Source organism: Gigantopelta aegis, chromosome 3, assembly GCF_016097555.1.
Source record: "Gigantopelta aegis isolate Gae_Host chromosome 3, Gae_host_genome, whole genome shotgun sequence".
NCBI classification, from domain to species: domain Eukaryota; kingdom Metazoa; phylum Mollusca; class Gastropoda; order Neomphalida; family Peltospiridae; genus Gigantopelta; species Gigantopelta aegis.
Window position 1 is genome coordinate 21,260,749 of NC_054701.1, and position 13,791 is coordinate 21,274,539.

Genomic DNA, 13,791 nt, shown 5'->3' on the forward strand with positions numbered 1-13,791 from the left:
TTCAGTAATAAGAAAACTTATTGTTTGTTAATTCTGACATATAGTGTTGGAAACGTATACAGATTTCCTCTATTAGTAGCAAGGGATCTTTTATTTGCACCATCCCACAGACATGATAGCACAAAACACGGCCTTTGATATACGATTATCTGTACCAGTTGTGGTGCATTGGCTGGAATGAGAAATAGCCCAATGGGACACCAACAAGGATCGATCTCGGACCGAACGTGTATCCGCCGAGCACTTTACCACAGGGCTACATCCTGCCTCCTCAGTAATAACAAAGCAAACTAATTATACAGAATTTATTCAAGACAGTATTAGAGCGTGGAACTTTCTACACAATTTATTCAAGACAGTATTAGAGCGTGGAACTTTCTACACAATTTATTCAAGACAGTATTAGAGCGTGGAACTTTCTACACAATTTATTCAAGACAGTATTAGAGCGTGGAACTTTCTACAGAATTTATTCAAGACAGTATTAGAGCGTGGAACTTTCTACATGAATCACAGTTGCAATATGCACAGAAAGAAATAATCTGAACGTCCCACAGATATAAATGACCAATTCCCTACACATAAAATATAACCAGATCTTGATAAAATAAAATATTAATATATTCTGTATTCAATATACATATATATATATATATATATAACCTTTCAGTGGTGTTCAGGAGGGCAATAGCCCTCAAACAATTTTACCGATTCTATTGCATCACATTCACTTAAAGTTCGCCCTCCAGAACAAACTTCAGGTTTATAAACTTAGTATTTACAAATATATACGATAACTGTTTGTACACATATTTAAAATTCAATATTTAATAAGATTTAAACCACCACTCAAAGGACTTGTAATCTAGAATTTCCACAACAGCAACCAACAGACAGACACCCAATCATAACATTGGACATTATTTTCAGTTGGAGATTTATACAGCATTTGCCAGGAAGTGCAAATGGCATTCTCATGTCTATAAAATGAGTGCTGCAAGTCAATTACTGAACAGTATATTTGTGTGCTGAAAGTAAAATTGTAACTTACTTTATAAAGATTATACTACACATTTTGGGGGCTGGGTAATATTTACAGTAAACCAGGTTTTCATGGTGGCGGTCATCCAAGTTTTCGTCAGTAAAGAGATGCACTAAAAATACCAAGCAAAAAGAAAAATTGCCTGTCCAAAGAATCGAAATAAGGAATGAAATGGTAGCAATTTTCATTTTGCTTTTACCACTTGACCATTGTATTTTTCCATTGAGTGTGGTTCTATATCACTTTGTCACATGGGCAAACTTTAGTACATAGTTACAAGCAACAAATACTAGTATTTAATTATTGAAATTAGGTTTATGGTGGAGAAAAATGTCATTGTCAAGATTTCATCATTATCCACATGAAGCCATCCTTTAAAAACATGTAGTTTACTGTAACCTAACTCGCCAGTTTACTAGTAGTCAACAGGTATTTTATGACATCAAAGAAAGTACAAAGTAAGGTAATACAAGTTTTCGGCATTTTCCTTTAAAATGAAAGGTGTCAATACTGCAGTGTGTTCGTAAACAACAATTTAGAGCAAACAAAAGAACCACCATCACTAGAAACCAGTGTAATAAATTCTAGCTGAATATGCATTTCATTAGTTTTGTAAAAAGCATGAAAAAACCCAGTGTGCAGATTTTTGTGTGTATCCTGGGCCAACCTTTACTGAAACAATGATGAAAACTTGTGAAAATAATATGAGACTAGCAAAAAACCCAACATTTACCAAAAGACTACTGTCCCTTAATTAATTTTTATGAGTATAAAATGTGGTTGAAACTTAGTTTTTAAAAATGTACTAAAATGTACTAAAAATTACCAGCAAGGTACCACAACCACTCACAGAACAATGTGAAAGAACAATGTGAAAGAACAATGAAAGATTACATGTGAAGACATGGCAATAGAAACCTGGGGATATAAAGAATAGAAACTGACAAAACATGTACAAACTGGAACAACTCTGAGACTAGTTCCATTTACAAAGTTAAGCTGCAAAAAATAATAAATTTACAAATACAATCCAGTTTTATGTACAGAGATCTTGTGGGGAGGTGGAAGGATGAAATGGAGAGTAGTTCTTTGTCTTTCAATATGATAATGTCAATAAAAAGATACACAGTTGTACACTGTAATCATCAACAAAAAGATAGTAATAATAATCAAAAGATCTGAATCAGAGCAGATACATTTCTTGGATTTATGATCATGTTGCCTTTACCTTCACCTAGTACAAATGGTTTATTCATTTTGCATAAAGGGACTCGAGTACCCGTGCAAGGAAGAACACTCATTTAATTGTATTTTTTATGTAATTTTGCCATATGCTTGCTGCCGGTTACGTTATAGGACTATGAGACTATAGGACTATGAGACGTGGAGGAAAAAGCAAAGTTGAATGTGTGGAATGCAATACAATGGCATGATTTGGCACCCATGTTCAGCGCTGGAATTAAGAAGCATAATGCTATTTTACTTTATTCCTTAGTCTCATTATCATATAGTAAGTGGCGGGTACTCGGGTCTGGGTTGAGTTTGACAACTGAGCACTTAAGAAACAATAATTTTTATTACAAAATAATTTCTGTAGTATTTCTGGCAAAATGTCTTGACTGAAATAACAAAGTCACCTTTATGAAGAACCGAAAGAGCATTTTTAATAAACAGGTAGTCACTATAATTTTACAGTATGTGGGTATTAAATCAATTCTACCATCATTGAAAGAACAAGAATACAACAGGGTGTTTAAATTTTGTAAAACTGATCCAGTTATTACACACAAAAGATAAATATGAAAAGGTTGCAATTAAAAACAAACACTAAAAATGTATACATTCCGTTACTTTCTGACTGAATACCAGTTCAAATATCACAGTAATTATAACATTCACATATTCTGTATACTACCTGCTGATCAATCTAGCTGTTTTTATGGCATATCGTACAAAACCAGTTGTTACAAATGAAGTCGATTTTGTTAAACTGACCTCAATGAAAATGTAACCATTTTTAAAGTTGATAAAATGTGTATTATTGCAATGAAAATATCCTGGCCTGCCAAGTATCAGGTGACATGTAAATAAATCACTGACATTTCATTTTAGGTAGTTTTTGTTTGGGGGTTTGGTTTAATATTCATTAGTTTCAAGTAGTTTTAACAATTGAATTATGGTCATCACAGATACTGTTTTACTTTAAACACAAAATATGCAAATGTACATGCTGAAACATTGTGAACAAAAATCATTGTTTTAAAACATCTTTAAGCACCGGGGATTCAGATAGTCATAGACCATATTGTATGTTGCTTTGGTGATCCTTTATATTAACCTCAAGCAGTTAAAGACACACAATCTAGCTTTCACAATGGCAACACCAACATTACAGATGAGCAAAGTGTTTACACAGGTCTTGAAAATTTAAGAAGCCACACCCATAAAATATGAGTTATTTAAACATATTTGTTTAGAGCTACCACAAATCATGGAATATCCATAAACACAAAGGATGTACAGAACTGAAGAAATGGTTGTTTTCCCTGAACCAACATCTAATTGCATTTTCCCCAATTTTCTCAGGATTGTCTATCCAAACGTCTTCACAGCCAATCACTGGCTAAAATGTTTGTATATGACGTCAGTGGTATATGCATCTAAAAATATACTTATTGATATTACATACATACGCCATTATTGCTAGTAATCATGGAATGGTTTTTGGAATTCCACTACATTAATATAAAAGCTGGATTCAGTATCAACAAGAAACGGTAGAAACATCAACACAAAATCTCTTGTATAATAACACAACAATAACAACATTCTTGACATTATAACTAATTAATATTGAAAACATCTGAAAAATTATTGTACAAAACGAAAGTATACATATCACCATCTTAAATTTAAAGTGCCTTCTTACTTTTACACAATACCTACTGGTATTGCACACATCACATTGTGAACATTTGATTCTATCTGTGTAATCTATTTTCTATAAATGTCAAATACACTTTTGAATAGCTTTCTCCCTGAAGGTTAATTACTAACAGTGCATCTATTATTATTATTTTATATAACTTACATTAGAAATGCTGTGGATTCTGAATATACAGCAAAACCGGTCTCAAACGGAATCCTGTCAAAACCGGCCACATTTCGGTGTCCCAAATTTCCTAAATTCTAAAACACGACTCTAGAAACCAGATCCAGTCTAAATGTTATAAATATTAGGTCCCCGATGTGATCGTTTAGACAGGTTTCACTGTATATATTTTTTTTTAATTCTTGCTCCCGAGAACTACTAGTAAATTCTACAAAACATTTGTGATCAGAGCCATTAATAAACTTATTTACAGTAGAAGTAGCAAAGGCACTTTAAATAATTTTGAACACCGAGATCTATACAGATAACAGAGTGAACATGAAACTTAAGCAGGTTTAAAGTACAGCCAATAAATCCTTCAAAATAAACAACAGCACTATTACGAGTGGTAAGTGGAGTATAAAGCTGTAAAGACGGTGATCGAAATACAACAGGCTCAGTACCTTTAGAGCCCAGTCATGTTCTTGTTACCATGGCAACAGAATCTTTGTGCGAACAAAAAACAAACAAAAAACAAGTTGCCAACACCTATTAAAAAAAAAAAAAAACACTAAAAATATTAGCTGTACAGTATTTCTGAAAAAGCAATGCTATACGGTACAGCTCGGAAATAACTTGCACTGCAAGTACAATGAAATTTAACTTTTGCTTTAACAAAACTAAAACAAAACCAGACCCTATAAAACAAATGATTCAAGGAAGGTTACTTACAAATTATAACACTGGACATAATGATTCTTACTGAAGAATGTACCTGATCAATTTAAAACAACCTGAAAGTCAAATAAGACAAGCAGAAAAGAAAATGAAACCACATTATCCAAGAAATAAAATGTATATCAAGAGTCAATTTCCAAAATACTACATATCCATTTGATTAGTTGAACAGGACATAATTTTTTTGTAGTCACTGTAGCGTATATTGCACACTGGAATGAGACATCAACTCACTATTCCAATGAAGGTTTCAACTGCTAAGTTCAAAATCTAAAAACTGACATGTATTGTATTTTGGAAATAAACTCTTGATGTGTATCTTCATTATATTTATGTCACTCAAATTCATAGTCATAGCCATAGGTGTAAATATAGTTAAAACAATAGCCATAGGATAATGTCAAATCTATACACTGTAAATCTCAAAACATTAGCAATTTTAGTAAATCCAAATATGTGACATATTAGCAATATAAAAAACTTTAGTTGATGAATCCCCAAAAAACATTATCAATTACTAACTGTTATTCCTGCTCATCAAGTACAACTTTAACACATACATGTATGTAGCCAATACAAATGAAAATAACATTGGTAAAAGACGTACATGTAACTTTATTTCAGTGATCACAAGTTGGATGAAGTAAAATTTTCAGGTAAAAAATTCATATTGTTGTAGTTTGCATTCAAAGTTCAAAGATATTTAATTATACTGTAGTGGTGGAAAGCGTGGAGCTATTTCTGAGCTGTAGTGAAATCAGTTAAGACTGATTGGTTCTCTCTGCCGTCAATTGTTTCATACTTCTCTGTTATCGTTTAGTGTACTGATGGAGGTGGTGGGGGTGGATTACTGCTGGGATCCTGAAAAACAAAATGAAAGGGAAACTCATGTAATTACAATGTTAAACAAATATCATACTTATAAGTCATATCTAAGCACCAGTATCCATGTTTATGTGGCACCTACAGCACATCCACTTTTTCCAAGAATGGTGAAACTTTCACAATCTCGACAAAATGTGTTATAAAACAAACGTTTTCCAATATTAACAGATTTCCATAAAACAGAATCATCCATGAAGAGCAGTCCTCATTATTCACAAACAAAAATACTGCGCTTTTTCTTGCTATTAAAAAAACAACCTTGTATTTTTATTATTAAAAAATACTCTTTATGTAGCTTTTGTACCCATGGTTTTTGATGTAATCTGGAATTTCAGTCATATGAAAATACAATGTCAGTCTTTGTCAAAATAGAGAGCATCGCACTTCTAAACTATTAGTTAAATAACAGCACCAAAAAATTAAGTAGTGCATGAAACCTATCAAAAGCAATCGCACATGATTTTATTGAAAGTGTAGAACTTTGTGTTTGTGTTTTGCCTTAATAAAGGATGTTTACATGTAGTATGTGGAGACAACATTGAATCTTTAACAATCGTTTATGTATACCAGGGGCCTAATTCACTAAACTCTCGCAAATTTGCCATCTCGCAGTGCAATTCTAAAAGACTTACAAAGAGGATGCTTTGTTGTCTAGCAGAGCCTAAGAGACGTTTGTGAATTAGGCCCCTGAACCCATGAATTTGAACTGAAGATTTGAAGCAGAATTTTCTACAACACTAGAAATTAAATTAACACGTATGACTTACATTATTCCTTGCTGGTTTTTCATCTCCTCGGTTTCTCAGACTTGGGGGTCTCAACAAGAAGAGAGCTGTTGCCACGACGAGCCATCCCAACATCATCATCATCATCGTGCTGTACCCGCCATCTGGAGTGGCATTTGGGCCTGGCACTGAAACATGTACACATACTGCTTAGTACATACCGGTAGGTAAATGGGATGACACTTTACAGGGGGGTGGGGGGTGTGGGGGTGGGGGGGGGGGGGGGTAGGAAGAGAGATCTGCCTTAAAAAAAAATTAGGATTGTTAAATTTCCTCAATAAACACAATATGTAACAAGTGTTAGAATGACCAATCTAATATCCAGTCTTTACTCTGGACATTGCTCCATTTTCTCATTACATGAGGATTTATATAAAGGAGGTTAATCAAACTGGACTACTTTTGAATATATAAACTCTTTTGTATATGGTTTCCTTCTATTCTGGAAATAAAATACCAATAATATATCACTGAACAATTTTAAAATTCAATAACACCATACGTAAAAACTAAGTTCATTTTGTTTAAGGACAGCACCACATTAATTTATTAATCATCAGCTACTGGATGTGAAACATTTGGTAATTCTGACATATAGTCTTAGAGGAAACCAGCAAGGTCAAGGTCACGGTCAAAGGATATTATGTGCACATTCAGAGCAAGCTGTTGTAGTCCACGCCTGTCATGGACGCAGGTGTCAACTTACACCGGCTCTGACGTACAGAACAAGAGGAAACCTGTGCACTACAAACAACCCTGGATCTTTTGTGTACTTCCCCACAGGCAAAATAGCATATACTACAGCATATGATATACCAATTGTGGAGCATTGCTTGGGACAAGAAAAAAACTAATCAGAATGTGGGTTAACCAAAGGGGTTTGATCTTACGTCCCAAGCACTTAAGGCAAGTGTCCATACATATAGGCCTGGGGCCTAATTCACAAAGGTCTCTTAGGCTCTGCTAGACAACAAAGTATCCTCTTTGCAAGTCTTTTAGCATTGCACTGCAAGATCGCAAAGTTGCGAGAGTTTAGTGAATTAGGCCCCTGACCTACCTGTTCTGACCTGGATCAAAACAGACTGCATGAATTTAATGAGCACTTCATATCTAGGTGCAACAAAGAGATTTACCCTGGGTTAAAACACCATCTGTGCAGATACAGTATCATTTTAAATATTTTTTAAAAACAAGTTATACTTACAATCTTGAAGGCACTGGTTGTCTGTGCAGTAGTTTTGGGAGTTCCTTAGCTGAAATCAAACAAGACGTGTGATCAGTAACATATGAAATTGTAACACGAAGAACAATATTTGACTGTTACATTTGTACAAGATGTTAGAAGGGTGATGAAGACATCCCATCTACATTTAAGCTGAACAGATAAAAAAAGCTGTGCATGTGATGTGCATGAATTACTACCCTCTTAAAAAGTTTTTATTATATTTCATTGCCAAATTAGCCAATTGCTAATTTGTATACAAAGTGGATACAACATTTAGTCTGGCCAAGCAAATATTCTGAGAGTACTGCTAAAGTAATACATGTCCCCTACAGGATACAAAATGTTTTCGTATCTCCTAATTCAAGGGCTGTAACTCTGCCAAAAACATGTATATCACCTTGTAATTCAAACTTGATCTGTAACTGTACATGATAAAGCTGTATACAAAATGTCAGCTCAATATCTCATGATATTGTAAAAAATAAACATCCGGAAAACTATGTGGGACAGAAGGACGGACAGACAGACAGACAGATACATGGACAGACAGAAGAATGGAGATGAAACATATAGTTCCCTCCGGTTGGTCCGGTAGGGGACTACGGTAATAAATTTCATGGCATTACTGTTTACTGTGTATATATATCTGAAAATTGACTAAACCAAAATCTGTTCCAGTCTTATCACCATGATATTTCTGTTTGCTTACAAGTATCTTACAAATGCACACTGAAGAAGTTAAAAACAATTGCATACAATAGCAGGGTTCAAGCTTAAGAATTTATCACCCACAGCAATTTTTAAAACAACTGCCATGGGTGAAAGAGCCCACCGACAACAATTTTTTTAAATTGCCCTTTGCAACAAATAAATCTGATTATTTTTCTGTGTGTACATATAGTCATATTTCTTCAATTTATGTTAATAAAGTTCAATAAACAGGAATTTATTATAAATTGTTCCATGGATGGCATAAAACTGTATAGGTAGAAAAATTATCATTCTAGGAATCAACAGATATATACATTTTGTTGTGTAAATATCTTTTGGGGTTTTACAGTTGTTTTTAGTGAGTGGGAGATGTATTTTATCACTCAGTGTTGCTGACCCTTCCTCATTGTTAATATATGCCGTCCGGTGCCAGCCCGGCAGTGTTCTCGCTGGGTGAAAATTAAAAGGGGCGGCTATGCAACCCCTGCCGCCCTTCACAAAATAAATAAATTTTAAAAAAATATGAAAAGCAGAAAAAAGGAAAGCATGGTTACTGTATATTGTTGTGTGTTGGTTGACTTTTTGGAAAGACCTACCCCTTATTTTGCCACTCAGTTATCTGGTACAAAAAATGTGGTACAATGTACAACTGACTCATCTTTTATGTAGTTAAACCGTAAACCGGAGATATTGTGGTCTGACATTCACTGGCATTCATTTGTTCAAACAATCAAAGTTTTAATATTATTTTAATAAAGATTTCAAGATATCTGAAAAATACTAAAGAGTTTTAAAAGTGATCCTCTGATGTGGGATAAAAATTGTCTGTTATTTTTTTTTTCGAATGAATCAATTCCACTGACATGATATCGCTAGCTCATAAAAGCAGTTTCGTTTTTATAAAGGCGGTGTCCATATTATTTGGCACCCAAGATAAATTATTTTAATGAAGAACACTATCACTTCCGTTGTTTTTATCAGTGGACACAAAAGACAGAATGACCGCTCTGATCACGTGACAAATTTGGCACTAAATAAGGGGGTTTTCAGAAGATTGCCGAAATGATAAAAATAAAAAGTTTTCATTGCTCTTTCTATGTTTCAAACATACAAATGGATACTAGTATGGGACACAATAGAGGTTGTAAAAAATACTGTTTAATTATGTACTTAAACGGTAACTGTCATAAGCTTCTGAATTTTTGTGTCAGTTTTCCAGTGTGCAGACTGATCCATGTTTTTCAGTGTAAAAAAAGTGTGCATTTTGAAATTGCAGGGATGAGTGCTGTAAATTATAGTAGGATGTGGAAAAATTAAAAGGGGCACAGGAAAATAAAGGTGGGTAGCCGAACGTGAACGGGAGGTGCATAACACAAAAATGGGGCAGCAATATACAGCGAGAACGTATATTATATAACAATACTGGGTACGCACATGACTCGTTCCATCGAGTGGTACTAACTAAAAAAACCATTAACTCCAACCAGGACTCAAATGGCCGTTTTAAATACTGGCAGATAATGTTTATACAGGTTTATACATTTTGCCATCGTGAGGAGCTTAAAGGCTATTGCACAAATATGCAACACGCCACAGCAACAGGCCAGACAACAGCAAAGTAATAAAGATTTTGTGACATGGCCTTGTGTGCGAGATCAAAGTCATGCAACAAAACAAAATGTGTGGAATGGAGTAGAACCAGTCCTATTCTGCACGACACATAGCGTCGTTGCAGCCATTCAGAACACAGGAAAAAGTTCAGGGTCACTATACGCATAGTGTAGCGGCTTTTTAGATAAAGATATGGCTAAACTGAACAAGTTATATCAACACTAACAAACTCTATACAACATCTAATCTTTGCAAAAAATCACGATCGAGACAAATAAAGTGAGTCGCACATATATCATTTATATAGCTAATTTTAAATTGTTAAAAAACAAAATAGAAACTCCTCAAAAACTATAGTTTGCGACAGGCCATCATTGTAACAACATTATTTTAGCTTTAAACACAATAAAAATGAAATATTTTATAATAATTTCATTCGAGTCTTCTTTTATTGCCGTTTTTAAATTAAGATGCGATATTGTTGGAAATGGAAGGCAGTTATTTTCTCCAGATATTTCCCATATATAGGACTGTGACAAGCCACAGCAACACTGCCGTCACGACACAGGTCCATCACATGGCCTGTTGGGTTTTGCGTATGTGTGCAACGGCCTTTACCAACAGCAGTAATTTTTATCCCACGGCACAAAAGTGACATCAGTGATGCCCCTGACCGACGGCAGTTTATATCTCACTGCCAGCAATTGCTGTCATTAGGTTAGAGCACTGCAATATTAAGATTGAGATTTGGACATACCAAATTGATGAGTCTTTGCATGGCAGTTTCATGGTTCCATATACACTCACACGGGTCAAACTCTCCATCCGCCATCTTGAACTGCAATGTAATATATCAAAATTCAAATATGTTTTTTTAAATCTTAGGTTTCAAATTCAAAATATTAGGTCAAAGAAAATATTTACATAAATCTACATAACATTGGAACAACTAATTTTCTTGAGAAACATTTTTCATCTTGAACTGTTGAAGTTTATCAACTTACCTGGTATTTTTGTTTAATGTTTATTTCTCATAAATAGCTGCAAATCTATCAATCCAATAACATTTACCTAGCAGAGAAAACCCCCCACTCTGGTGAGGTACATGAATATGTATCTTGGGGATTTTCTAAGAATTTATGAATATGCATAATAAAAACATTACAAATTCAGCATTACAATACAAACTGCATGGGGAAAAAAATTTGCTTGTTTCTAATTAGGAAATAACCAGATGGAGTTTTTAGATTTGCGGGTGTTATTGTCTATTTGATACTGCAAATGTCATTTTTGACCAAAGGTGTTAGCATGAGGTTAAAAATGAAACATTTGTGGGCATCAAATAGACAATAACACCCGCAAATCTAAAAACTCCATATGGTTATGTCCATTGTAAACTGAATTGGTTTTTTTTACGGAACTGTATATTTGGTATTTTTGGGGCACTCTTTTTTAAGGCATATTTATGCACATTTTCATGTCACATGGCAGCACACATCACAACATTATGGAACACTGAACATTCAAGTGCTTGGAACAGGCAAAAAACTTTTTGTACGATGTAGGCCTGTTGAACCATACACATCTGTAAAGGGGCATCTACCCAATGAAATATCAATCTTGCCCTTTTTCTAATCCTAAGATACATATGTATTTGGATTCTACTAATCTATAACTGTAGACCCTTGAACCGACAACTTGGCCTGTTCCAATTGCTAATGGCATCACTTTCTAATGATGTCAAAGCTAATGTTAGCTTTCCAGGTGTTATTTTCATTTGGTGCCAGAAAAATAATGTCGAGTCACAATACAGAACACACTCACCATCAGTTTACAATTACATGTTTAAAAAAAAAAATAGGGTTGGTAGAATTTTGTTTTTGTTTTTTAAAATTATTTTATATATATAGTAAATTTATCCCAAAAGCCCCCAAATTACATGTACGATACATTATAATAAATTTGCCTCCTTTTTCAGGGCTAGCTCTGGCACTCGCCAAATTCGCCAATTGCAAATTTTGAAAGCAGTTGGCGAATTTTTTTTAATTTGGCGAAATAATTTTATGTAATAATTGATATTTTTTAGAAAATAACTGTTGATTTCTGCAATTTTTGAAGTTCAATAAACAATTTGGCGATATTTTTTGTTCACCCAGAGCTAGCCCTGTTTTTGGCAGAACACACATGCATATATGTATGTATTTATATTAGTATGTAATACTGACAGTGTTTATCAGTTCACAATTTTGGGGCCCAAAAATGTATTAAAGTGATTTCCCTAGAAATTAGGCAAGGCATGGTAGACCAAACACTTTTGGGGCATTTTCACCATTATTGGGGTACTTGTTTTTCATTAAAAATACATAAAAATTAATTGAAATAAACATTAATGTAATTTATGTGCTTGCTTTAATAAATGAATGGCAAAAAGATATAAAAAGCATATTTTATTAATTAATAATACCTTTTTTGGTGTTTTATAAAAGGCAATTTTAGAATTAATTACTGAAAAAGGCTTGTTTAATCTCAGGGCAGCATGGTGCTGATTAAGGCAAGATGGCGTTAGACTACAGAGGCATGGTGCTACACCATGCTAAAACAAGCTAGGAAAAACACTATATTACTGTGATGAAATGACCAACCATTGGGATATGTTGAAATGGAGCGAGTTGGTTTTGGAGGGTGATGACCTGCTCAATACGGTCATTTTGGTGAGACAGTGAGCATTAATTAATGGTTCTGAGCAGGAAAAGTTAAAATTTAATAATGGCACTGCTGCCACATAAGGCACCCTTTTTTTTATGGCATATTTAATGCACATAGGACAGCACACCTCACTGTCATCAGTCATCACAATATTGTGGAGCACTGTTCAAGTGGTTGGAATAGGCAAAAACTATTTTTTGCAGGATGTAGGCGTGTTAAACCATATGCATCTGTCTAACCAATGAAATGTCAAGATCAATCCTGCCCTTTTCCTAATCCTAAGATATTTGGATTCTACTAATACAAAATTAACTCGAAACGCTGAGTAGGCCAAACGTAAACTAAACAGTCCCGACAAACTTTATTACCGAAAACTCGAAAGCTCGCATAAAATTGTTGCCTTGGCAAGGAACCAGAAAACATACCTGTGGAATTTAGACGTTGTTAACAATTTCTGACGTGGCTTATGCAAGAGGCACTGACTTAATGCCACTAAAAATGGAGGATGGAGCTGTCAAACGCTTAACACAATTGATTTCCTGGTCAATAATAAACAAAAGCCACGTCAGGTTTTATGAGAGAAGACCCGGATGTCAGATCACGTGAACGAGTTGTTTCGGTTTCAAAGACCAAGGGAACTGTAGCTCAGACTTACGAGACTGCAATATTGTATTGTATTTCAAGCCTGGGACGATAGGTCTCCGTTTAATACATTAGATCCGACATGAGCTTTTGTTGCGAATAGTCGTTGCCATATTGTTTGTTTTATGTTCAGGAAAGGTTCAAGCACGCTGTCCTGGCAACACCCCTTTAGCGAAACACCGTGGTGGACCCAGCGTTGGCCAAACATAAAGTGTACTGTTGTCCCAACGTAGACTGCCGACGTTGGTATATATGGTGATTTTGACAGTTGGGCCAATGTAATTAAGAAAACAAAAAATGGTTTGTTTAACGACACCACTAGAGCACACTGATTTATTAATCATCGGCTATTGGA

The 13,791-nt window shown here is 34.5% G+C and overlaps 1 protein-coding gene across 1 annotated transcript; it reads right to left on the reverse strand.

The window, feature by feature from the left end:
- Positions 1-291: 291 nt before the first annotated feature.
- Positions 292-13,380, reverse strand: LOC121367687 (small integral membrane protein 14-like). The gene is made up of 5 exons (XM_041492010.1): positions 13,220-13,380; positions 10,846-10,926; positions 7,746-7,794; positions 6,524-6,669; positions 292-5,732 (listed from the first exon to the last, which is right to left on the reverse strand). The coding sequence occupies exons 2-5, from the start codon at positions 10,918-10,920 to the stop codon at positions 5,688-5,690; spliced, it is 315 nt and encodes a 104-aa protein (XP_041347944.1). The 5' UTR covers positions 10,921-10,926; positions 13,220-13,380; the 3' UTR covers positions 292-5,687.
- Positions 13,381-13,791: the final 411 nt, after the last annotated feature.